The following is a 27,832-nucleotide window of genomic DNA, read 5'->3' on the forward strand; positions in this document are numbered from 1 at the left end:
TGTGCTGCTCAGACCCTTCCTTCAGAACCAAAGGTTCTCTGATGGCTACTGGAATGCTGCTAGATGACAACCCCCAGCTGTCAGTCCTCTCTGGCGGTTACTTTTGGCTGAAGAGGGCTCCCTTGTCCCAACTATAGGTCAATCCCTAAGGGTCATCCCTGTTTGGGAGCACCCGGTAGAGTCACTGAGGCCTTGCTGTGACTGTATTGAACTGCCCCATCCTGCTTCTTTTACTTCCTTCACAGGTGTTGATCCCAGAGCACTCCCTAATAAATTTCTCACATGCTAATGTCTTCCCAGAGTCTGCCGCCCAGGGAACTGGGACCTACAGCAAAATCAATTATAGCAGCTCTGCTTTTATCATTGATATATATTGGATATTTATGTAAGATTTCACTTAAAGCAAAACAAACTAAAACCTTTGAAGGCCACTGATCCAGCAATTAAACAATGTTTCACCTTATATGAAAAATCATCATTATGGTTTTGTGCAAGATTAATTTATGTAGGTTAATCTTTCCAAACCAACATCTAAGGAGTGTAATTGTTTCTTCTTGATCTTTATTTGTATGTTACGTTTACACATATACTCTTGTGCCTTTTAAAAAGCTGAAAATACATTAAATAATAGACATGAATATTTTTTATATTACATATGTAAAACCAGGAAAATATATAACAAGCTCTCATGACAGACCAGAGAAGGGCATTCAGTAGATGGCACATATTCTAAAATATTGAGTTTTTACATATCCCACTCCCCTAGCCCCACAAAAATAATTCTTAAGATTTTGTCTTAAAGCAGCTATGGTATAAATAACTATATTGTATATAGAATTTTCATTCTTCCCTTTAAAAAAATCTCACATTAAAAAATATACCATCAGCTAGCCTCTTGTAATACAGGGGTAAACCCGTAACAAAAAAGGTCCATGGTCTTGTAGTAAAAGTCACTATATTCTATGGTGCTTTGGAAAACTAGCAAAGAAATTTCCAACTGATTAACTTGATGAAAGGTTAAATGATAAACCTTTAGCTGCTGATGTGTATAAAATGGATGACTAATAAGACCTGCTGTATAAAAAAATATATAAAATTCAAAAATTCCAAAAAAAAAAAAAAGTCCAAGATGGTACCTGTTAAAACTATGCTATGGTCCCACCTTTGAACTCGGCTCCCCTCAAAAAAAAAAAAACAAAAAACTTTAGCTGCTGAAAAGATAACAATTCAAATTTAATAAGCATACGAATGACCAAGTTCTGAATCTTAGCAGGCTCCTGCTAAGCTCATTCAATAATTCTAATTTACACAGTAGTCAACAGAAAGAAGAAATATAATTTGGTTGTTATTGATCTAGATTTTCCCACTACTCTATTGCCTGGGAAGCTATACACATATCAGGCCTTGGCTTTCTGCTCCAGCAATATGGATGAGGAAAATAAGCTGTTTTCAGTCTCAGGTGACAATTTCCAAACTTGATGTGGCAGCAGTTAACTGACAAGTAGAACACAATATAAGGAGTCAGAAGGGAGACTCAATGCAGGGTTGTGAAAGAGTATTATTTATTAGAAAGAATAACAAAGTATTTATTCTGGAGCCCAAAATACCAAGCTTACATACTTGAGAATTCCTGCTCACAATTCTGAGATTTTTAGAAAATTAAAGTTTAGTAAATAAAGGTCTATTGAAAAATACTGGAAAAATATGAAATATTTTTTATATGTTACTCAGGTAACATGAGTGACCCTATGCATTTTGGAGAAACAGTGATTCCACCAAGCACAGCACTGAAAATACATTTTCTCCTAAAAAAGGCAAGCATATAGTAGCAATACTGTATATGTATGCAAATAACAGCAATATTCTTCCATCAAAAGCGAATAAACTTTATAAATGATAACATATATATCAATCACTCTATGCACAATAAGTACATTTTTGGAGTCAAAAAACTCTCAAGTACAACCAACTCTAGATCTTCTATTAATGCACTCTGGGGAGAGCATGAATAAATGAAGCTGATTTATTCATTTGACAAAGATTTTGAGTACATACTGTATGCCAGGCATTGTTAGGCAGTGCAGTTATGAACACGAGAGACATGTTTTCTGCGGTGTGAAGCCTATTGTTTAATGGAAGAAGCTGACCATAAGCTTTTACAATATGTCAATAGCATGATAAATGCTGATAGGGGAAATACAGGGTTCTCTGAAAGCACGTGAAGTACCAAAACTGGATTTAAAAGAGTCAGAGAAGTTATCCCCGGGGACGCGATGTCTAAATTGTGGCCTTACAGTCGTGGATATGTTGGTCAGTTTGGTAGGGAGGAGTTAAAGAAAGAAGGTAGAGTATGCACAGAGTCATGGAAGGGAGAAACACATCACTCAACTGAAAACAAAATCAGTATAGTGAATCTTGGAAAGAGAGAGTGGAAGTATAGAGAGGTGGGGTCTGTAAGAACCAGTTCATGAAGGACCTTGTAAAACATATTAAGGAGTAAGGATTTTATCATAATGGTAACAGGAAGCCATTGAAGAGATTTAGGCCAAGGAGATTAGAGTCACATTTTAGAAAGATTATTCTGATTATAAAGTGGAAAAACGAAGGCAGGAGACCAATGAGGATTCTGAGATAGCAATCTATGGATGGTGGCATGGACTAAGTGATACTGGGAATGGAGAGAAGTGGAAAGGTTAAAGATATTTTTAGGAAGTAAAAGAGCAGGGCTTGGTGACTGGTTACAATGTGGGCAGTGTAGGAGGGGATTTTGTCATTTGCTGAGACTGGAAACATAGGAAGAAGAAAAAGTTTGGGAGAAGGATGTTGAGTTCCTTTTTGGACATATTAAATTTGGGGGACTAAGGGATAAGCAAGTACAAATGTTGGGCAAGCAACTGAATGTATGAATCTTATATTCTGTATGGAACTCTCTGAACTGGAGATATAGACCGGAGAACTGTTAGTATGAAATGGTAACTGAAGCCATGGGAGTGGTGATATTGCCCAGGGCAAGGTGTAGAGTAATGAGAGAACAGTCAAAACACCAAAAATTAAGGGTTGGGCAGAGAAATAGGACTTACAAAATACACTTAAGTCCAGCAATAATACTGAAGCCATAATTTGTACATTAGTTTATATTCTCCTTGGTCAAGTCCAGTACTAGAAGTCCTAATAGGTATGAAAGTCTTATTTGATTTTTTTCTCTTCTTTGACCTTGTAAAGCCATTAGTTTGCAATGAAAACATTTAAAATAAAGTGAAATCAATAAACTTTTGTAAAATAACTCAAAATAATCACAAACCAAACAAACAGTCCTTTATTGCTTAATACCTAGCTTTGATTATTTTGAGGTTAATACTTTACAACAGACCTTTACTTAGGCTGTAATTTGCCCTCTATCAGTTCTGTAACTGTTTCTTATTTCCTGATCATCTGGATAGTCTTTAATGGATTTGCAGATTAGTGATAGCCCGGAGAGATTTTCTCTGATCAAAATGTGATTAAACAGAGATATATGTTGGTCAGAAGACAATCATGGTCCATAGTTCCCACATAGAGAAGATTCAAATACAGTTTTTGGATGGGTCCATGGGGATTTCCCTTAATATGCTTCCTTTATATTTGTAGGAGTAGAAATGGAAATGGGGCCTCTAGAGTGGCTAATCAGTGATGTGCTGGCATATGTTTAACAACTGGCTTGCTGGGAAAAAAGAGCCCTGATGTATTGTGTTTGCCAGTTTTTATAGTGTAAGTACTGCCCCCATACTCAATGACAAGCTACCAACTTGATGTCACTAAAGGCAGAGTAGGGATAAAATGTATGCAGTTGGCTCTTGCAAGCCAATGAAAGCTGGCTCCAGCACACTACTGGACCAAGAATGATCTGACTGGTGCCTAGGAACGGAAGAATGCCTTGTATATGACAGCTTAACATATGAGACAACTGAATTCTACAAAACTGAGTTTTTCCCTTAATGAAAATTGATTTATTCAACTATAGTCAGTTTACTTGTAGGTCTTGACCGTTTCCCTTTGAATCGAGGGCTGGTGGTATGAGTGATATATACACTAATCTAGTAATGCAGCCTTGTAACTTCTATCTCTTTATTCATAGCAGTACTAGTTTCTACAACTGGCTCGTATCTGAGATTGAAATGATCGAGAATCATTTTTTCTCCTCCCCCTCACTTTTTTTTGGCCGCACTGCGCGTCATGTGGGATTGAACCTGGGCCCCCTGCAGTGGAAGCATGGAGTCTTAACCACTGGACCACCAGGGAAGTCCCTGAGAGCCATTTTTGAACAAATTCCTTATACCAGTGGTCCCCAACCTTTTTGGCGCCAGAGACCGGTTTTGTGAAAGCCTTTTCTTCCACGGACAGGGTGAGGCGGGTGGCAATGGTTCAGGCGGTAGTGTGAGGGATCGTTCAGGCAGTAGTGCGTCGCGGCAGACGAAGCTTCGCTCACTCGCCCGCTGCTCGCCTCCTGCTGTTCCTAACAGGCCCCCGACTGTACCGGTCTGTGGCCCATAGGTTGGGGACCCCTGCCTTATATCATGAAGCAAAGAAATGACCAGTTTCTTTTCATTTCAAGATATCAGTATAATTTGCATTCTATTATATTTCATAAGAGAAAATATTTTATTTCCATCAAATGAGCAAAGTTTGTTTTTTCCCTATAAAAGCAAATAATTTGATGGTATACTGCTCTAATAATATATGCAAAAAGAATAGCAGCAAAATATCTCATTTCTTTATAGAATTTAATATATATTCTATTAACAGCAGTGTGTAGATGCATAGTATTTGACCCTATACTAAATAATTACAATTAAAACTTACTTTTAAAATATTTTCAATATTAGGCACTGGTGGAACCAGAGCTTTTATTATGCATACTATATCTTTTTACATTCCAAAAGGAAATTAAAATTCTTAGTAGTATTAGAAAAGAATACACTTTTTAATATTGAATGCAGATATACAAAATCTCATGACTTCTATTAAAAACCTCTCAATTCTACTGGACACAAATAAAGACACCTTTTCAAATAACTCGCACTTATGCCAGGTTCTATAAAATATTCTATAAAAATATTACAAATCCAATAAAAACACAATAATATAGTACAAAGTCGTTTTTTAAGTCAAACTTTAAAAGTTCTGTATTTATACAAATGCACAATACTTTTTAGTGCCCTCTGACTGGTATTGTTGGTTCAGGATGATCTAATTTTAGAAATCTAAATTGAACATTTTCATCATTTTTCTGCTTCGGAATGGAAGACACTGAGAACTTATAGAATAAATTTTAAAACTAGTATTGGATAAAAACTTTATAAAGTAGAATAGTAAACACATTACACACTTTAGTTATTGCCCTGCCAAAGATAAAAATGCTCCATTGTTCCATTTTTCCTCTATTTAACTTAAATGTCTAGATAATTATCTTAACTACCTATCCTTTGTCTACATAGAAAGTCTTTCAGATGAAAGTGTAAAGATTTTAGATTCTCTAACAAAATCCAAAATATCAGTAAGCCATTTTCATTTTCTAAGTATATTGAAAGAAATGCTTATTTCAATATAAAACCCCAAAGTGCTGAATTAAGACACATTAATAACATGCCTGGCCAATTACTATCTTGGCTTTAGCCTTAGAGGAATATTATACAATTGGCTGCTGAGTTCCAAATTTAAGCATTTGGTTTTATACTGTAATACTGTACTTTCTAATACAGATATCAAAGAAAATGAGATGATTTTTTTTTAAAGAAATAGTAAAGAATTTCAGCCATAATACAAATCAATTTTGGGGGAAAAATATCCATGTCAAGATAGGAAATAGATTTTTAAAATCTTAGAATAATTGCTATAAAAGAACTAAAAAATATAAATTTCTGAAAAAAATACACTGAAAATGCCTCTCTAGGAAAAAAATACACAACTGGTTAGATACAAGAAAATATTCATTACCATGGGGTACAGCCAACTATGAACCTGGCTTATGAGACTTTAAAAATTCACAAAAAGTAATTAGCACCAAAACTGTCTAAAACTCCAAATGACATACTGAAGTGATTCTAAGCCCAAATATTACATTATAAAAAAGTTACATTTAACTTGGGAAGTTTCCCCAGCAATAATAAATATATTTCTTTTCAATCTTTAGAAAATGTGCTAGCTTTACTGATTTTCATCAAAATATTAAGGTAGTATATAGAAGTTATCATTTATATTGGTTTGGGCTAAGCAGGGACAATGGAAATTCAAATTATTTCCCAGATAATATGGGTTTATTTGGTGGGGGTAGGTGGGGAGCAGTTCTCCAATTACAACTTATTTTTAGCTCCTTGTTTCATCCTTTTTCTTCTAAAATGTTTTAGAACATTTAGAAGAGTGAACAGGGGAACATTCCCTGCTCACTTTTTGGTGTTATTCAAGATTTGGCATGGGAATAGGAGTGTTTAAAAGTGGACACAGATCACAGTAGTTAAACAAGAGTTATGAATAAGCTACAAAATATATATTCAACCCTGTTACAATCGAGTTGAGTTTAATTTTATAACAACATCAACTTATAAATTTAATTACAAAACAGCACACAATTTGAAACAAGGCAAAATTTTCAGCCTTTATGTGGTGAAATACATAACTTCACTAATTACATATATGGCTGCCAAATGTCAGTAGTTCATTCGGCCATATTTTACTGTTGCACATAAATAATGACAAGGCAAAGAATAGCAACTAGTCCAAGGGCTGGTAGGCCAAGGAACCACAGCATAAGCCAAAAGAAAATGACTATTACTGGTTCTACAATTTGTTCTCCAAAATACATCCTTGTGAAGCCCATGTTGATGAGGCTTTTGTTCAGTTCACCAAAAAGTGTTCCCATCTTTTTGTAGTCATCTCCAACAGGCTCGCCAGTGGGGTTTTGTGATTCTTCAATATCCTTAAAAAAACAGAACAAGACAAAACAAAACATAAACATAAAATGAGAAATAGGTGAAGGTCTTTAAGAATAATGACTATCTCACAGTTCTTCTTTATCTTCCAAAGTATGTACTGGGCACACTTCTGATAATTATTCAATAACACTTGGGAATGTTCCTTTTGATTGTCATCAAAAACAGAGGCAGGCTCTGATTGCTCTGTCCTGGTAAATAAGCCCCTTTTTTAGTCCATTCCTTTGACACTAAGACTTTAAGGAACCCAGCCTCAGCTGACTGGAGCAGGGCTTGCTGCTACTATTGAGCCATCCTCAGCTATTACAGCTGTGATCTTTCAGTTTTAGCTGGGGAGCTAAGAACACTTCAGTGTAGGTCCTTGCGTAGTTTCCTGTCCAAATTCTATAGATGTCCTAAATGTTTCTTATTAATCTCATCAGGAGAAACATATAGTCTCCAAATAGGAATCATTTTGTAAAATAAGCCCAAAAGTCTACCTAGATATCAGTCGCCTAGAAAATGTCCATCTGTGCCCAATTACAGATACCAAAAATTAAGTACTATTTCTGTTACCTCTCAGTCTTATTACAATTACGGTCTTTATGTCAGTTAATTAAGCTACTATCTCTCAGCTTCAATCCCACCCTTTGGAATTCTGGAAACAATCTGTCTCCCTGTTAGGCTCTGCCAACAGAGGAACTAGAGACACTGCACAGCTGGAGGAGGAAGGGATTTGCTCTTTCCTTGTTTGCCTCTCATGGGTTTCTTGATCCTGTCAGTCTCTAGTCATAGTTCACTCTGGCAGTAGTAGGTCCTTCCGGTAGCAGCCACTGATCTCAATTTAGTGATTTCCCAACACTTGCAGAACCAATCTCAATGTGCCTTCTTGAGACACCAGATCAAACTTGTGGGTTCCTTTTCCTCAGATATCTGGTTCCCAAGGCCTATGGTGTCTCTCCTTTGAGCTCAGAAACACCAGCACCAGGTGAGCAGTGATCAGTTCTTGGAGGTCTGAGTTTCAGCTGCATGGGATGGGGCCTTCCCCAGTCTTCTCAGTTTTAGTATTCTACCTCTCTTCTTTACTCCCTCAGGCCCAGGAGTGGTTGCTGCTTCCTGCTGTTACTATCTGTGGCCCTCTAGCCTACTTTAGTGCAGTGGTTTTTAAAATTTAGTATAAGTTACGACCCCTTGGAGGGCTTTTAAAGCATGGACTGCTGGCCCACTGCCAGGGTTTCTGATTTAGTAAGCCATGAGTGGGGTTTGGAGTCTGAGAATTTGTACTTCTAGCAAGTTTCCAGGGGATGCTTATGATGCTGTCTTTTTACCATCTTTTTTTTTTTTTTTTTTTTTTTATGCGTTACGCGGGCCTCTCACTGTTGTGGCCTCTCCCGTTGCGGAGGACAGGCTCCGGACGCGCAGGCTCAGCGGCCATGGCTCACGGGCCCAGCCGCTCCGCGGCATGTGGGATCCTCCCGGACCGGGGCACGAACCCGTGTCCCCTGCATCGGCAGGCGGACTCTCAACCACTGCGCCACCAGGGAAGCCCTTACCATCTTTTGAATATCACTGCCTTAATGTTTTTGCCTTTTCTATTCTTCAATGCCTACTTAACAATTCTTTTTTACATCTTTATTGGGGTATAATTGGTTTACAATGGTGTGTTAGTTTCTGCTTTATAACAAAGTGAATCAGTTATACATATGTCCCCATATCTCTTCCCTCTTGCGTCTCCCTCCCTCCCACCCTCCCTATCCCACCCCTCTAGGTGGTCACAAAGCACCGAGCTGATCTCCCTGTGCTATGCGGCTGCTTCCCACTAGCTATCTATTTTACGTTTGGTAGTGTATGTATGTCCATTCCACTCTCTCGCTTTGTCACAGCTTACCCTTCCCCCTCCCCATATCCTCAAGTCCATTCTCTAGTAGGTCTGTGTCTTTATTCCTGTCTTACCCCTAGGTTCTTCATGACATTTGTTTTTCCTTAAATTCCATATATATGTGTTAGCATACGGTATTTGTCTTTTTCTTTCTGACTTACTTCACTCTGTATGACAGACTCTAGGTCCATCCACCTCATTACAAATAGCTCAATTTTGTTTCTTTTTATGGCTGAGTAATATTCCATTGTACATATGTGCCACATCTTCTTTATCCATTCATCCGATGATGGACACTTAGGTTGTTTCCAACAATTCTTTATATTAGATTATCTTTGTTAAAATAATTGGTATAGTTTCCCTCTCTTCACTAGCCCCTAATGCAGTCACAAAAGAAAAACTGTCATGTAGATGACATAGTTGTAATTATAATTTATTAAACCTAATTTCTTTTAGGAGTGATGATTCAAATCAGTAATTATTTATTGAACATATACTTGCTTATAGTAGGTGCAAGGTAGAAAATTACTCATGTGTAAAAAGAAGACTTTGGGTATAGTGTTTCACATAATAACAGGTAAGTATTAAATGCCATTAATTTTGCTGTCTATGCCAAAAAAAGTTAATTAGCTTAACTTGAGGCACTCTTCAAACACATGAATCAAACTTAGATTCCTTTAGTAGAAACCAAAGCTTAACCACTTCAGTAATCAGTACGTAGATAACTAAAAATATTTTTTCGTTTAAAAAAATGCCTTATTTTCTGTTCTACATATACAGTTTAAGGGAAGAGAGTGAAAAAATCTAATTTTATTTGCAATAGTCAGAAAAAATGATTTTCAATATGATTTTAAGGTGGTATTTTCCCATATAACAGTAATTTGTGTAGCACACAGAGTGTCATTGGTGTTGTGGAAAAATGAGACTCAAAGGGGCATCACTGTTAAGTCTATATTTTAAGTTTAAGCCAGAATTATTTTTGAGTTAACAAGTACATATAATTTAATAAATTACTTTTGGATTTCCATTTCTACCAAAAAAAGAGAAAAACCAAATGTTGTAGAGATATCTGGAGAGTTCAGATTTAGTCTCCCAACACTTCAACTGAATGACCTTGACCAAGTTACTTCATTTTCCTGAGCTTCAGTTTTCTAATCCATAAAATGGGATTTATATGAACCCCTTTTGATATTGATAATACCCTCTTGAATTATAATTTGTTAACCTTTCCTTATTTTTTGTATTTTAACTTCTAAGTTATCTTTTCCTTCACTGATGTGCTGTAATCAATTTTATGTTTCTCAGCTTCTCATACTTTTCTATGTGTTCCATGATAATATACTATATTAAAAAAGAAAAACAAAAATCTTGTTCTTTCCTGAGATTAAGGCTTTCTTTTCTTTAGTAAAGAACTTGAACAGTTCTTGATTTAGTTTGTAATTCTTCTGGTCCCTCAACTCTATCTTCTACTCCAGTGTCTAGCATTGCTGGTATCATTTTTGGCCTCTTTTTTTTAATTAAAGTTTTTTTTTCTTTTTTACCACCTCTAATTTCTTTTAATCTATGCACTTATTGTACTTTGGGGTTTTCTGTTGTTACTGAAGCTTTTTAAGACTTTTTCAGTATTTTTGTGGTTTTAGTACAAAGCAAGTACCCTAATCTGAAATGCTTCTTTCTGAAGATTTCTTTGAATTCTTTTACAAACTGCTTGTGGGTTTTTCAGGGGAAGAGGTAGGTGTTGCAATGCTTAGTTAACTCCTAGAGGCCAGGTGGGGAGGCAGCATTTAATCATATCATCTCCGATCCTGGGAGCAGCTGGGGGGACTGAGAACGGAAGTAGAAGGCCTAATAAGGACTGGCCTAGGCGTGCTGTGGCAGCCTGCCGCTTCTTTTTTTAATATGAAAAATTTCAAACACACAAAATTAGAGAAAATAGTACAATGAACTCCTAAATACCTATCAACCAGATTAAATAATTACTAAAAATTTGCCACTTTACTGAAGCACTTCTTAATCTGGGCAATCTAAAGGAGAGGAAAAAAGTAAAGTCACTAGAAGAATGCCTAAAAGCGGCATATGTTCACAAATAAGTTCTGTGGAAACATCAAAGATATCCAGCAATGAACTGGATGGGGGTTTGAATAATCCTAGAGGAAAGACACTTAAAAACATGGAAAAGAAAATAGGCAGCATTCTTAAATCACTGGCATTACAGTTAATCTCATTACAGTATTTTCTGTATCAGTAAATATTTGTTGAATAGATGGAGAGAATTTATCATGTGTCTGGCAAGCATTAAAGCAATATCTTGATAGGTTTTCTACCTGCTCCACTTTTTGCCAAACAAAAGATGGTCTTATTTTTCCAAAGTATTATTTATTATAGTAATCTCAAAACAATGTATCAATTTTTATGGAATTAGCAGTCCTTTTTGGTTGTGGATATTAATAAGCATCCATTCACTCTTTCCTCTTTCCTATTAGAACCTTAATCCAGTCTGCATTCTTTATGTGAGGAAAATCCCATCTACAGCTTCAGAGGTAATGGGTCTAAGAGTAAAATCCCCTTCCCTTTACTAGAAGCTGGCTTTTGGAAAGGCCATGTGATCTACTTTGGAATGATGACTTTTGTGGGTTTTCTGGGAAAATTCTTCCTAGCTCTTCTGATACAACTTTGGAAAGTGATCCTTATTCTATTTCTCCACATACAGACCTTAAGTAGAGAGAATTTACTGTATTTGTTATTAATTTTCTATTGGTGCCATACAAAATTACTACGAATTTAGTGGCTTAAAACAACACAAATGTATCACTTTATAGTTCTGCAGGTTAGAAGTTATGTCATCAGGATTGTGTTTCTTTCTGAAGGCTCTAGGAGAGGATCTATTTCTCTACCTTTTCTAGCTGCTAGAGGAGGTCCATATTGCTTGGCTCCTCGTCCCCTTCCTCTGTCTTCAAAGCCAGCAATGTTGCAGCTCTCAGACCATCCTTCTGTAGTTAACTTTTCCCTCTGACCACAGCAGGGGAAGGTTCTCTGTTTTTAAGAACTCATGTGATTAGGTCTAGTCCAGTTAGATAATCCAGGATCATTTCCCCATCTCAAAGTCCTTAAATTTGATCACATCTACAAAAATCTCTTTTGCCATGTAAGGTATCATATTCATAGGTACTAAGGATTAAGATGTGGACATCTTTGGGGGGGGTGGGGAGAAACCGTTATTCTGTGCACCACAATATTTAATTTTAAAATTATTTCTTTATATATCTATTCTTACTATCTTTGATAGGAAAGGTCACGTCATTCAAGGCAAGAACCATATCATATAGTACTAACATGAGTACTTAGTATAGTGCATTGTGCCTGGCCCATCGTAGGCTCATAATAAATATTAGTTGAATAAACAATAGAAATATTCTATAATAACATATCAGGTAAAAAATAACTCAAAAAATAAAAACAAACTTTACATGTAACATAAATTATTTTATTTTCCCCATGAGTACAGTTGTGAATTTGTTCAAATATTTGTAAATAAGTTCTAGATTTAAAGATATGGGAGCTGTTAGCTAAAATTCACATGCTCAGTTCAATTCCTAAACCACTGCATTTTAAGAGCAGAGGCTAATATGAACGGATGAGTTCTTGAGTCCTTGGCTCACTCTCAGATGTGTGTAATTTTCAGAGTAATAGTAGTGGTGGTACTATTGTTAACGGTATAGTAGAACAGCTAACACTCAGTGCTTACTGTATGGCAGGCACTGTGTTGTGCATGTATCCTCTTGTTTAGTCTTTCCAACAGGCTGTGAGGGAGGCACTATTATTTTCCCCATCTGCAGATAAGGCAATTAACTTGCAGGGGAGTTAAATGTCTGGCAATTGACTTATACTTAGTAACTGAAGGAGCTATGATATGAACTCAGACATTCTTACTCCAGAGACAACACCATTAATCCCTATGTTATACTCCCTCCAGTTATTATTATATTATTAATAGCTAGCAGCTGTCTAATGCTGCAGAGAGAAATATTGATCTCCAAAAAAAGACAAGCTATGTAAGCACATTTTCATTTTTCATAGAAAGAGTACACTTAACATAGTGAAATCAACATCAGTATCTTTTTTGCATTACATCTTTTTTCAGTTTACACTTGAAGGTGAGTTTATCAAGCACAAAACTTGCTCAAATTTTAATTTTCATCTTATATAAAAATTTAAACAAGGTAAAGCTATTTGCAGCAGTTTAGCAAATTTTTCATAGCCCTTTCAGTATTGATTAGAATTCAGATTCAAATGTGAGAAAAAAAAAAAAAAAGACTCCAAGCAAGAATGAGGAGATAGGCTTGGCCGAGTTGCAATTAGGCAAAAATCCAACCAACCAACCAAACACACACACACAAACACTTCACACATAAAATAAACCAATGCAAAGTGCAGATGGCATTTCCCTCCTGTTCTAACATTAGTTACTTTGTGTCTTTGCCAGATTTTATTCTTTGTATATGAGGTCCCAATGGAAGAATATTTGTCAAATGTACAGTTTCCTTCATGACCATATGATAGTACTGACTATGACATGCACATTAAAAAGTGTTTTCACCAAAATAGTGATATTATTTTTGTCCATGATTAGTGCATAGGGGTGTTATAATTGATTGAAAATCCTTCTTTAAAAATATGCAAAATTAGTGATGAGAAATTAAAGGCAGGGGACTTCCCTGGTGGTGCAGTGGTTAAGAATCCGCCTACCAAGGCAGGGGACACGGGTTCCATCCCTAGTCCGGGAAGACCCCACAGGCCGCACAGCAACTAAGCCCATGTGCCACAACTACTGAGCCTGCGCTCTAGGGCCTGCGAGCCACAACTACTGAGCCCTCGTGCCACAACCACTGAAGCCTGCATGCCTAGAGCCTGTGCTCTGCAACAAGAGAAGCCACCGCAGTGAGAAGCTGGCACACTGAAATGAAGAGTAGCCCCCGCTCGCTGCAACTAGAGAAAGCCCACGTGCAGCAACGAAGACTCAACGCGGCCAAAAATAAATAAATAAATTTATTTTAAAAAAAAGAAATTAAAGGTGAACCCTTAAATAATCATAGGATTATTAAGAGCAAAGGGTCCTTAAAGATAATTTAAACAAAGCCTCTTCAGAAACAAGAAATAAGAGGTTAAGTCACACAGCTTATTAACAAAAAAACACAGGCTTTAGAAGCAAGGTGGACAGATTCAAATCTTTCTCTGTCACTTATACAAGGCAAATTACTTAACCGCTGACCCTCAGTTTCCCCAGGTATGAAAGGAGCATATTAATATCTACCTCATAGAGTTGTGATAATAAAATGAGGAAGCAGATAAAAAGCTTTTAGAATAGATACAACAGTCATTCAATATATGGTAACTAGTATTATTACTACAGTTTTGGTAGAATTTATGTCTTGTGATTTCTACTTCTATTCTCTTTCTATTGTAACATGCTGCCTGAGATAATTAATACCTTATGATCACCTTTCTTGTGATAATTAAATTCAGTTGTATTTCTCTTCAAGTGTTACGACAATTTCATTATATAGAAGTTGAGGTGGGATGTTTTCTATGGCACATCCTTACCTGTGGAACAATCTGTGCACATTAGTATGGCAGAGCCTGCTTATTTACTTTAAGAAGAGTACAAGCTACATTCTATAAACAGGCTTTCACTGAGTGGGTGACAATTTAAGATTCACTTTCAGCTGTTTTCCCGAGTGCAGTATTGGAAGTCTGCTGTTTTTGCCTGTCTGATTTTTATGCTACTTTCTTCTGCAGGTATCACCTTGATTTAACTTTGGGAAAACCCTCCCCCACCCACTCTTGGTTCATGTGTTTTGGTTGAATGTGTGCCCATTCCCCAGTTCCAGGCCTGAACAATCAGAACATTTCATTCCCTTGGGCACATGATTAGTTAAGGAATGAGCATGTGACCCAAGACAGGCCAATGAAAGCTCTGAGACTTTTGCTGCAACTATTGAAAAAGTGACATTTTTTCCCCCCACTGATATTGGTTAGCTGGCAAAATGGAGGGCATCTTATTGGGTTGGCCAAAAAGTTCATTTGGTTTTAAGTAAAAATAAAAGACACATTTTTCATTTTCACCAAGAACTTTATTGAACAACATACTCATTAACCAAACTTTTTGGCCAACCCACTATTACAATGAGGAGAAAGCTGGCTATGAATGAAGCTAATATAAAGTAAAGCCAAGAAATTACATAGTTGATGTTGTTTGAATACTTGAATCCAGCTAGGGCATCTACCTGTTTTTGTTCTTGTTGTTGTTTTTAATAACATGAGCCAGTAAATTCCTATTTTGCAAAACCTAGTAAAAGTTGAATTTTTGTTGCTTGGAACTAAGAGTTCGGACTATAGATGATGATGATTATGATGATAAAAAGTAGTAATAGCTACCATTAGGGACTTCCCTGGTGGGCCAGTGGTTAAGACTCTACACTTCCAATGCAGGGCATGCGGGTTCAATCCCTGGTCACGGAACTAAGGTCCCACATGCTGCACAGTGCAGGCAAAAAAAGGGCCTGAAACTTGGAGGCAGAAGTAGGGTTTGGGACTTCCCTGGTGGTCCAGTGTTTATGACTCCATGCTCCCAGTGCAGAGGGCATGGGTTCGATCCCTGGTTGGGGAACTAAGTTCCCACATGCCATGCAGCCAAAGGAAAAAAAAAAAAAAAAAAAGTAGTAATAGCTACCATTAACTGAATGTTTTCTACTGCTAGATATTGTGTTAAGCACTTTACATTCATTATGCCATCTAATTATTATTTATTATAATAAGTATTACTAGTTAATTTCGAAGCCTGTGTTTTTAACTATAGTGCTCAAGAACTTCCTCATTAATTTGGTCTTATTGCTACTAGCAATAATTAACATGAAGAATGTATTAATAATATTAAAAAATAATAATGGGGGTTATGCAAGGAGAAATTTTTAGATATAACTTTCTAAAAGTGTTTAAAAACTATATAAGAATACATGGATAAATGGTTATTGTATTCAGATAACACGAATACAGAGTAAAGACTAAGATGCTGATTTCTCCTTGCCACTTTAGGTTAACCTTCCCTAGCTATCAAGCAGAGCCAGCCTCAGTAACCCAAGCCCATGGAAATCATAACTGGGAAGGTAAATTTATTTTGGTATACATATCAAGATGTGCATACTGAGCAAAAGTATTTTTGGATAGCACATAGTAGTCTGTGAACTGAGGTTTATTAAATGAATGAAGAAACAAATGAATGAATGAACAACTCCTAAATCTTCTTGCTGCAACCTCTTCTCCTTTCAACTTGTTTACTCAACTGTACGTTTCCCCTGCTATCCAAAAGTAAAGTGTTCCTATAAAAGCTTTCGTAAACCGAAATGGTGTAAAGCAAAGAAGCAATTATCTTAGGGCACGTCTTGCTAATGGATACACAAAACAAACTGAGAAAAAGCACAGATGCTCACAGACACAGTTCAAAACTATGGTGGCCTGATGCTGAGATGCTGAGTGTAGTTCCTGGGGAAGGAGCTTGATGTTGTCACTCTAGCTACTTGGGATGTGTGCTGCCTCTCTAACTTGCTACAAAACAAATGCTGAATGCTATTTTTGCTTTACACCTTTTTTTCTTAAAAGCAAAAATCCTCTTTGGATTTCTTTTGCTTATCGAAAACAGGTACAAACTAATGTAGGTCTTTCATAAAAGTGAAGTGGCAGAAAGCAAATTTTCGAAAGCAGGGAATACCTGTACTCCCACTGTTTTTCAACTTCACTGGGATTGTAGTCCCGTCTCTAACTTCTCTCAATCCACTAGCCCTCTTCTTCACTTTTCACATTCAGCTTGATTTCTATGATGCAAAGTTTAAAAAACTTTAATAAAACTCCTTTGTCTCATAGGGGAAACCCTAATCTTAGAGTAACAACTATTTTCTATGTCTGTACCTGAGTACCTGTGGTGCTAGAGAAAGTCACACCATAGGGTGCCGAGAGTTTATGACAACCCCAAACAGATCTTCAAGTACATTCCTACTTCATTTCTCTGCTCTACTCTTTTTGTTTTGGGTTTTTTTTTTTTGCTCTCTACACAGGGCTGTTTCAAATCTCTTCTTTTAAAAATCTTGAACTGCCTCCTACTCCTCTCTTTATCCCTCTCCTCCAGCAAATTACCTGACCTCCTATTTCTCAGGAAAAAGAGAAGCAGTCAGAAGAGTTTCCTTAACTTTGTGATACTAAATGTATCAACTACCGAAGTTTACATCCAACTTCTCTTCATTCTCTTTTGTTACAAATAAAGAAATAAGGACGTATTCCTCTTTCTATGTCCAATTTCTCTTACCTATGCTTAGGCTCGCATCCTTTCCTACCTTATATCTTATCCCTTTTCCATTATCCCTCTGTCTCATATATATTCAACCTTCCCCTTTCAGTTGGCTGCTTCTCATCAGTGTTTATACATGCTTAGATTTTTCCCCCTTAATGCCACTAGCTCTGCCTTGCCTTTTCTTCTCCTTCATAACCAAACTGTTTGAAACAATTCACTCTGCTTGTTTCCATATTTTCATCTTTGTCAGGAACTGTGAAGGGGCTGATGTTTTATCCTACTTGCAAGTTAACAAGTTAGCCTGTCTTGGTTTCATGGATACTGGCAGGAGACACAAGCCTCCTCGGTCAGAGACAAAGGACTTTATTCCTCATGCCACAGGAAGCAGCCTGAGTTTCATGTTGATGTTGGTCCCCTTTACCTCCTAAGTCCCACAGGGTGACAAAGTGGCACAGGTAGATGCTGCATGCAGTGGGCTTATGTCTCAGCTGAAGAACTCTGAGCTTAGGGAACTCTCATCTTTTACAATGGGCTATAAGCAAATCTGCCTGATGTTTGTCCCAGAGGGAGACATCATTTTTATTACACTGGGTAGCAGACAATCTGCCCTCTGCTCCAAAAGGAGACAATATTCCGATCTTCCAAGTCTGTTCATTTAACAAACATCCTTGAAAAACAGTCCTAAACAAAAGTTCTCAATGCAAGAGATCCATGGAGAATTGCTCCCCACAATCTTCCAGTCAGACCTCAACTTACTCCAACGTGGCCTCTGTTCCTATTACACCACCAAAACAGTTCTTGCAAAGGTTACCAGTAAACTGCCGTATCAGTAAATTAGAGGGTTTCTTTTGGTGGCAGGGGGGAGGGGCACTCCCTGGCGGTGCAGTGGTTAGGACTCCACGCTCTCACTGCCAAGGGCCCACGTTCAATCCCTGGTCGGGGAACTAGGATCCCACAAGCCACGCAGCGGGGCCAAAAAAAAAGAAAAAAAAATTAGAGATTTTCAGTTCTAATTTTATTCAAACCCTAAGCAGAATTAATAACCATTTTTTTCTTTTCTTTTGAATTATATGGTATTACATTCTCCTGGTTCTACTCGTTCTATTTTCATCCCTCTGGCTATGCCTTTCTCAGTCTGCTTTGTGGGTTCACCATCCTCAACCTAGCTATTAAATATTGATCCTCAACCTCTGGTCTTAAGGCCTTATCTCTCTCTCTCTTTTTTTTAAATAAAATTATTTGTTTATTTACTTATTGCTTTTTGGCTGCATTGGGTCTTCGTTGCTGTGCGCGGGCTTTCTCTAGTTGCATCGAGTGGGGGCTACTCTTCCTGGCGGTGCGCGGGCTTCTTATTGCGGTGGCTTCTCTTGCTGAGGAGCACGGGCTCTAGGAGCATGGGCTTCAGTAGTTGTGGCTCGCGGGCTCTAGAGCGCAGGAACAGTTGTTGTGGTGCAAAGGCTTATTTGCTCTGCGGCATGTGGGATTTTCCCAGACCAAGGCTCGAACCCATGTCCCCTGCATTGGCAGGTGGATTCCTAACCACTGCGCCACCAGGGAAGTCCCCAGCCCTTATCTCTTTTCTTCCCATATTCTCTTCCCAAATAAGCTCATCCAAACTTTACAGTTTCAATTACCACCAGTAAATCAGTTATTTAAGTATTATAGCCAGCTCAGACCTTTCTTCTGCACTCTAGACCCATATATTCAACTGCCTTCTCGACATTCACACTTGGATATCTTGAATATACTTCAATATTCAACACACCCAAGGCCAAACCCATGATTTTCCTCCTCAAAACTGGTCTTCATTCAATGAACAGATTCTCAGGAATAAAATCCATCCTTAATTCCTGCAAGTAAGAAACTCAGGAATGATCTGCAAACCTTTTTCCTAATTTCCTATATCCAAATTATCAGTGGGTTCTGTTGAGTTTAAATCCTAAATATCTCAGGCATTTATAGTTTTCTAATCTTTCTTGTTTGTTGGCTGGTATACAATCTGTCTTCTCAACACCTTCCTTTCTGGTTCTTTTTATTCCTTCCTGTGGATGTGAGTCACTATTTGGTGTCATTTCCTTATTCCAATACAACTTTGTTTCCACCTTTGTATTTAGTGCTGATATTGTCAAATATATTATATTTCAGTATGTTATAGGCTCAACAATACAATTATATATACATATTGTTTTATGCAACTGCTTTTAAATCAGTCAAGAGAAGATGGTGCGATTATACTATCTTTTGTAATTATCTACATTATTGCCTTTACCAGTGCTCTTTGTTTTTTTTGTGTGGATTCAAAGTAGTGTCTAATATCAGATGCTTTCATCCTTATAATTTCCTTTGATCATTCTTGTAAGACAGGTGTGCTGGCAAAACATTCTGTTTTTATCTGGGAATGTGTTTTACCTTTATTTTTATTATTATTATAATTTTTTTTTTTTGCGGTACGCGGGCCTCTCACTGTTGTGGCCTCTCCCGTCGCGGACCACAGGCTCCGGACGCGCAGGCTCGGCGGCCGTGGCCCACAGGCCTAGCCGCTCCGCGGCATGTGGGATCCTCCCAGACCAGGGCACGAACCCGTGTCCCCTGAATCGGCAGGTGGACTCTCAACCACTGTGCCACCAGGGAAGCCCCTACCTTTATTTTTGAAAGATAATTTTGCTGGATATAAGACTGTGGACAGGTTTTTACTTTCAGCCCTTTGAATGTGTTGTCCAATTGCCTCTGTCCTCCAAGTCTCTGATGAGAAATCAACTATTGATCTTACTGGGGTCTCCTTTTATGTGATGAGTTGTTTTTCCTTTGCTGCTTTCAAGATTTTCTCTTTCTCTTTCAACATTTTGACCATAATGTGTCTAGATGTGGATCACTCTGTTTATCCTCCTTGAATTTCATCAAATTTCTTGTTTGTGTAGTTTAATGCTTTTAAGTTTGAAACATTTTCAGCCATAAATATCTTAGAATATTTCTTCTGTCCCTTTCTCTCCTCTCCTCATAGTCCCATTATTTGTGTGCTGATGTGTTTAATCATGTCCTACAGTTCTCTGAGGCTCTGTTCATTTTTTTCCATTCTTTTTTCTCTCTGTTCTTCAGATTGCATAGTTTATATTGCTCAATCTACAGGTTCACTGATTTTTATCTTCTGCCCACTTAATTTTCATTTGGGTTACTGTACTTTCAACTCCAGAATTTCCATTTAATTCAAAAGAAAAACAATTTCTCTTAATTAGTATTCTCTATTTGATGAGACACTGTCATCATACTTTAACTCTTTAAGCATGTTTCCTTTAGTTTTTTGAATATATTTATAATAGCTGTTTTGAAGTCTTTGTCTGCTAAGTATATCACTGGGCCCCATCAAAGACATTTTCTATTGTCTGATTCTTTCCCCTACTTATGGATCATACTTTCCATGTTTCATAATTTTTTTTGTCAATAACTGGACATTTTAGATATATTTTTGCAACACTATATACCGATTCCCTACCACTACTCTGGGGGTGACAGTGGTTGTTATTCTCATGATTATTTGTTTAGTGACTTGGCTGAACTAATTCTGCAAAGTCTATTCCTTTGCAGTGTGTAGCCTCTGATGTTACTACTCACATTTTTCCCCCTTATTTTCATCTTTTAGTCTCATTACCTAGGGGTTGTCCCTGGGCTAGTATAGCCATTTCTTGGTTAGAGATTGTGCTTACGGTCCCTTAGCCAGTTATTTTCATGCTTTACCATTGGTTGTATCTGTAGCTTGGAAACTGCTATCATAGTTCAGAGATTTTACTTTTTGCCCCACATTCAGCGAGGAACTAGTAGCTTGGAGGGTCCTACTCTTACTACCCCTGAGAGGGTATAGCCTTGGGCATGTATACAATTTTCCGACTGTCACAGGTGATTGTGATATTTTGGAGCCTTGCTTCCTAGGAGTTATCCCTGGGTCAGAGTAGCGTATTGTTCAATCAGTGTTTGGTCACAGGTTGTATTTAAGCCCCTTGTTCTTTGTAAGGCTTCTTCCCTGTGTTGATGGGTCTGTGTGCAGCTTAGGGTATACTTTCAAGTCTGCCCCACATCCTGCTACAATTTTTCCTGAGTGGGTGCAGCCTAACACATGCACACTTGCCTTCCTGATCCTCACAGGTGACTATGATCCCAAGAAGGTTCTTCATGGCCGACTCTTTCCCTGGTTCTTTCTTTAAAACCTCTGGCTGCTCTGTTGTCTTGATGCATTATGGAGCTACCAGCCTCCTCTTAATTGCTCTTCATCAAGATCTGTACTGTTTTCAACAACACCTTTAGGCATGGAGTCCTCCAGTCCTTCTTCCAGTTGAAGTCAGTCTTCTCAGGCAGATCCAAAGAGCTCCTTACTTCTATGGTCTGCCTTTTCTCCTGGGCAGAATACCTGCACCATTGCACTGGAGTTGGGGGCAGGGACCCTATTTTCCTAGAGTGACAATCTGGCTCTATAAGGAGGTCCTGGGGATGGGGAGCAGCTCTTGGTCATGGCTTGCCTCTCTTGGTGTGGAATCTCTACCTTATAGTGAGTTGGGATGGGTAATTCGGCCTCAGTGTTCTCAGCTTGCTGTGCCTAGGGTGGGGGTTGCTTGGGGGGAGGGAGACTTGGTCCTTTTAGCCATGCCTGCCTGGAATAGACTTCCTGTAACATGGAGCTGAGGGGGAAGGGAGGAAAGGGATGAGAAGGCCTACCCTTGCAGGTGAAACTGTAGCCCTAGACTGGGAGTTAGCAGGAGAGGGGAACTTCAGCTTCTTGGCTACACATGCTGGGGTTGCAGCTTCTATGACACAGCACTATGATGGGGAGGTAATGGGTTAGGTTGTGGCTCAAATGCCACAAATACTCACTGTTCTTACCTAGATTTTGTAGATTTTCTTTAATGAATGTTCCTTCATTTGCTGTATGCTCTTAGGGTGATTCCCAAAGATTTTAAATGATATTTTATTTTTAAATAATTTTCACCAGTTAAATTGTTGTTTTGCTGGGATAAAATCTACTGAGTTCCTTACTTCATTGTTCTGGAAGTCCTGCCATGTTGTTTCTGGACATTAATTACTTCTGATGGTGAACTGAAGGATAATTCCTGTAAGGATGAACCAGGGGATCCTGGGTAGTACTCAGCTAGTTTTCTGGAATCATCCATAGGACCTTAAGCACTTTGAAGAGTGTTTATTTTATTTTTTTTAAAACAAAGTGAAATTTGAGGGTTTTTTTTGGCTGCATTGGGTCTTCGTTGCTGTGCATGGGCTTTTCTCTAGTTGCGGCGAGCGGGGGCTACTCTTGTTGTGGAGCACAGGCTCTAGGCATGCAGGCTTCAGTAGTTGTGGCCAGCTAACATATTTGCTAGACTCTGCTAAGCAAAGAAGGAAAACTGCCTCTTTAATGGTTGGTATGAAAGGAAATGAGAAAGGAGGAAAAGAAACCCATTGTTTTTTATTCATTTAAGCTTTAAATATAAGTAAATATTTAAAGACTTTTTTCAAAAAAGGGTTAGTAGAAGAACCATATGATTAAATGGAACTTCAAAAGTTGAACTTCAGCTGGCAATTAACTCATTTTTTAAAAATTAAGTCTAAGGAAAGTTAACTGGAAATTCTAGTCTCAGAATAGTCCTGATTTTCCCTTTAGTTGCATCTAATACATTAAATTTTACACCCAAGTCTCTATTTTAAAATAATTTTTAGCATAGTAAAATACTTTTTATCGGTATTTATAACTCTCTGGAAAAGTTTCTAAGAGTTGCAGAAATGTCAGAAGTAAATCAAGAATGCTTTGTGAGCATTAAAATCATCTCCTCCTTCCTAACTCCCCATATTAAATCTCTGGCAGCCCAGAAAGAAAATAATAAACAAAGAAATAAATATACTAATACATATAAGAACAAATAAAACTATCTTAAGCTATCATATATATTCAGTAAAACATTTAAGATTATTTTACTGTAAAAACACTTCTGCTTTATAGAACCAATTCAATTCAACAAAATTTTCCTGATACCTAAAATGTGTTAGATAAGGAAGACTATGTCCTTAACTTCAAGAAGCTAACAATTTAATAAAAAGGTTATAACATTTATAAAAAAATAAGTATATTTTAGGCAAAAATATGATATGTTGCAAAATGCTTGGCATTTAGTTCAAAAAGAGTCAGTATAGTCAAAAAATTAAATCAGGAGAGCTGGCAAAAAAAGTTAATGCAACACTTTCAAATATTTAGATGATGTTTTAAAAAATGATATGGCATGTTTAACTGCTTTTGTCTTATTATTTAACAGAATAGTGGTTTATAGCACTAATGTACTGCAAATTGATTCTGTGGTTAAAACATCTTTACTTCAAAACAAAAACAAAAACAAAAACCATCTTTACTTCAGCATTTAGTTACCTGCAAAGACTCATTTTTTGCTTTTTATTCCTCTTCATTGCAAAGGCTGGCTCTTTGTGGAGATGCTCTGATATATAAGCCTTAAATACAATAAATAATGTTAAAATGAAGTTTTTAATGAATTTCACAATATATTTATTAATTTTAAAAGCCCTAATACTTATTGAATATCTATTATGTGTTGGATAGTGTCTTAAGTACTTTGACCTTCAAAACATAAAGAAAACTGAAGAAGAAGGATTATGTAATTTAGTCAAGTTCACCTAATAACTGGTGAAGACACATATTCAGGCATTCTGCCCTAAAACCCATGTTCTAAAACCCTATACTATATGCTTTCTTATAAATATAAAATCACTCTGTAATCGCTCACATTCTATTTATTTTAAAAAATATTTATTTATTTATTTGGTTGCACGGGGTCTTAGTTGCAGCAGGCAGGCTCCTTAGTTGTGGCATGCATGTGGAATCTAGTTCCCTGGCCAGGGATCGAACCTGGGGCCCCTGCATTGGGAGCATGGAGTCCTAACCACTGCACCACCAGGGAAGTCCCTCCTTGTATTTATTTTAACATATCAGTTTCTAACAGCAGTTCAAACAGTTACACTTGTCTTGATTAATTTATATTCAGTAAAAATAATGTCATTTAAAAATGGTTTTGTGATGGTTACATTTGACTCACTGTACAATATAGCAACTGGTTTAATTGTGATACAGTTTGACTGGATTTAAAATTTTTCTTTCTTTAAAACTAAAAACCAAACCAACATCGAATTCTTAATTCCACCACTTCTCCCCAGAAGAAAAGCAACATAAACTGGCATAAAGACTAAGCACATAGAACACTATTGAAGCAGATTTTTGGTTTCATTTTTCTAACTACATCCAGTTAAGAGAGAAACATATATTTTATTTGGACATAAAATAAACTTTTCTTTCCCTTTGAAATTTTCTTGCCTTCATAGTATGAACAATGAACTTCTAACATAGTAGAATGTGCTCCAATGATCATAGAAAGGCTGCCTTTATAAATAATGTAATTTTTGATTGAATATAATTATGGAGAGACAAAAATGAAAGATGAAGGACCACAATAGAAACAAGCTGGGAGTCAGTTTCAGAGGGATTTTAGACTGAAAGTCTTCCCCTCCAAAATACTGTAATTTTGTTTCTCTCAATCCATCTCACCATTCCACTGGACCTCTCAAAAGAAAGACCTGTTTTGAAAAAGATCTTGTTGCTTTCTTTTAAAAGGGCAGGAGTCTCACATTTGCAAAACATCAAGAGACAGTATCATACTGCAATAAACAAATATGTGAAAATAGATATTAGGAAAGAAGTAGTTATAAAATTTAAAAGCCTCTGGATTTGTTATAGATTTAGCCCTTTATTTTCTCCTTGCAGTTTAGAACCCACAGTCTACCATTTCAACCACGAATTCATAGCCACATATTCGCCCGTACTTTCTGACTTTCAGCAGCCTCCGATTTCCCTGCTGCTTCTTCTAGGCTGCTAAGTGTTGTTGTTGGTAAAAACTGTGCTCAGATGACTTGTTATAAAATCATGTTCTCTCAGTGTTCTTGGTACTACTTCTATACTCTTAAGTGGAGAGAGTCACCTCTCGGTAACTATCCATCCAATTCCAAATATTTATTGTTCCAAATCTTTCCCACTCTATCATCTCCTTCTTAGAGGTGTTGCTGTTTGTTTTTAAGGTTAACCAAGATTTTTTTTTTTTTTTTTTTTTTTTTTATGCGTTACGCGGGCCTCTCACTGTTGTGGCCTCTCCCGTTGCGGAGGACAGGCTCCGGACGCGCAGGCTCAGCGGCCATGGCTCACGGGCCCAGCCGCTCCGCGGCATGTGGGATCCTCCCAGACCGGGGCACGAACCCGTGTCCCCTGCATCGGCAGGCGGACTCTCAACCACTGCGCCACCAGGGAAGCCCTAACCAAGATTTATAATCCCAAATTCTCACATCCATACATTTAAGTACAAAAATGGATTTTATACTGTAACATACTTTCATTCCTAAAGCAAAAGAAGCAAAACAGAGATCCTGATTGAAACTGGAACATTTGTGCATTAGGCAAGTCACACTTCCTTTTAAGACAAAACCAAGAAAGGCAAAGATATTACAAAATCAAAGACACTGGTCAGAATCTGAGGCATTAAGTAGGTGAGGACTGATTCTTAAAAGCACTGGGTCTGTCACTGCTGTTCCAGTTGCTTGACCATATCTATCGAAAGAATCATCAACATTTGTGACTTTGTGAATACCCTCTTTTAAAATTAAATTTTATTATAGGAGTTTTAGGTTTGCAAAGGAAGTATTTAGCTTTATGAAAGTTGAAAATTCTACTTGCTTATGCTATTAAATATCTTTTCCATATTATATTTGAAGAGTTAAAGATAAATATGGCTGGTATGTCTAATAGAACTAGGCAAAAATATGATCCATCCTTGTTAGAATTAAGTTGCCTTTAAAGTTAGCTTTTTATCATTAATTTGTTACTAAGATCCATAATGGGATTTTGTCTCAAAGAAAATTTAACAGTACTTATGAGTGGGACAATTTTTAAGAAAGCTATGAAAATGCCACTCACATAATAATGTTTGGGAGTTGTTTATTGTGTTCTGTACAATAACAGCTTCTTGTTTTATATACTGCACTTTTTGTCCAATCCAGTGACTTGGCTGATATTTTTCTTTGTGTTCTGAAATAACCACTGCAGTGCAATTCTTATGAAATGAAATGCCTGTTGAGTTATCAATCAACCATTTGGACTAAGTGGGGACAAATTTTAATTGCTTCTCATTATTTATGACATTAAAGAATCTGTAGGAATCTAGTTTTGTAAATAAAAGTATGTGGATTTATAAAATTTCTTATGGAAGAAATTCTTTGATGAACAGTGTATCTATATAAAGCCACCTTATTTTATAATGGAATATATTAGTTATTTAAATTTTGGGTGAATAGTGATATAGAGAAAATGACAAGTTTTTTGCCTACTGTAATGAAGTCTGTAGTCATGTTCTGAAGTTATGATCCTCTCCTCTCAGCATGTTTTACGCCTGCATTTTATGCAAGATGTGTTGTGCCCTACTTGTGGCAAGCCTGCACAGACCTGACTGATTTGCCAGACTGACAGCTGCTTACTTTCAGGAAACCGCACTCTGGTTCTTAGTGTGTGTCACGTCCTCCCTGCGTATCACTAATCTTTGATTACTAAACTCCAACTCTAATAATCACAGCCCTTGACTCACAGAATAGTCTGGCTTGAAAAATAAATCCTTTAGGCAATTTAGTTCAATTCAGTAAATAATAATAGGATGCCTACCATGAACAAGGCAAGTGCTGTGAGGTACAGAAAGCAAATAACCTATACTCCTTGCTATTAAGCTGTTTAATATATAAGGAAAGATATGTACTCAAATCATCATATTCAAATCCCCTAACAATTAAAATGACCCATACTTTTATAAAAGATTCATAGTTTCCTTCTGATCTTTCTCAGCTCAGGCAATTTTTCAGATTTCTAGACTTGTATGCTCAATTGCATGTTCAACATTTCCCAGATGTCTTAGAGGACCTCAGACTCAACATGCCCTGTATCAAACTCATAATGATCTGCCTTAAAATTGGTCTTCCTCCACGCATCCCTTACCTCAGTGAATGGCACAACCCAGAAGTACAAGCAAGAAGCCTGCTAGTCATTCTAGGTGTCTTTACCTCCTTTGTCTTGCTTGGTCGACTTTTGCAGGCTCATCTCCCTCTGAGTCTGTGTTGGAACTTCTCAGGGACTTACCTATAGGCCTTCTTCTCTTCTTACTCTACAGTCTCTCTTCATGGAGCTTTCATGTACTCTAATGATTTTATTAATTCTTAGATGGCTTATATGTTGAAGACTCTCACTTTTTAAATCACACCCGGGCCAAGAGAAAATTATTAGTGAAATATTTTTAATTTCTTCAGGAAAAACATTCCTGTAGTTTTGATTCTCCCCCTACCATTTTTTAAAAATAAATTTATTTATTTTTATTTTTGGCTGCGTTGGGTCTTCGCTGCTGTGCGCGGGCTTTCTCTGGTTGTGGCGAGCGGAGGCTACTCTTCGTTGTGGTGCGCAAGCTTCTCATTGCGGTGGCTTCTCTTACTGCGGAACACCGGCTCTAGGCGCACGGGCTTCAGTAGTTGTGACTTGCGGGCCTCAGTGGTCGTGGCTTATGGGCTGTAGAGCGCAGGCTCATTGGCCATGGCTCACGGACCCAG

The 27,832-nt window shown here is 37.4% G+C and overlaps 1 protein-coding gene across 3 annotated transcripts in view; it reads right to left on the reverse strand.

Moving 5' to 3' along the window:
- Nucleotides 1–1,538: 1,538 nt before the first annotated feature.
- Nucleotides 1,539–27,832, reverse strand: part of FAM241A (family with sequence similarity 241 member A) — a 40,611-nt gene continuing 14,317 nt past the window's right edge. The window contains exons 2-3 of one of the 3 annotated variants that reach the window (XM_032633110.1): nt 23,562–23,641; nt 6,729–6,952 (exon numbers count right to left, since the gene is read on the reverse strand). In XM_032633110.1, coding sequence (XP_032489001.1) covers nt 6,871–6,952; nt 23,562–23,641 — 162 coding nt within the window. In that variant the 3' untranslated portion in view covers nt 6,729–6,870. Of the gene's footprint in view, nt 6,953–16,636; nt 16,692–23,561; nt 23,642–27,832 lie in introns of those variants that run through there. The other 2 variants (XM_032633111.1, XM_032633109.1) reach the window with 2 other exon arrangements.

Source organism: Phocoena sinus, chromosome 5 (genome assembly GCF_008692025.1).
Source record: "Phocoena sinus isolate mPhoSin1 chromosome 5, mPhoSin1.pri, whole genome shotgun sequence".
NCBI lineage: Eukaryota > Metazoa > Chordata > Mammalia > Artiodactyla > Phocoenidae > Phocoena > Phocoena sinus.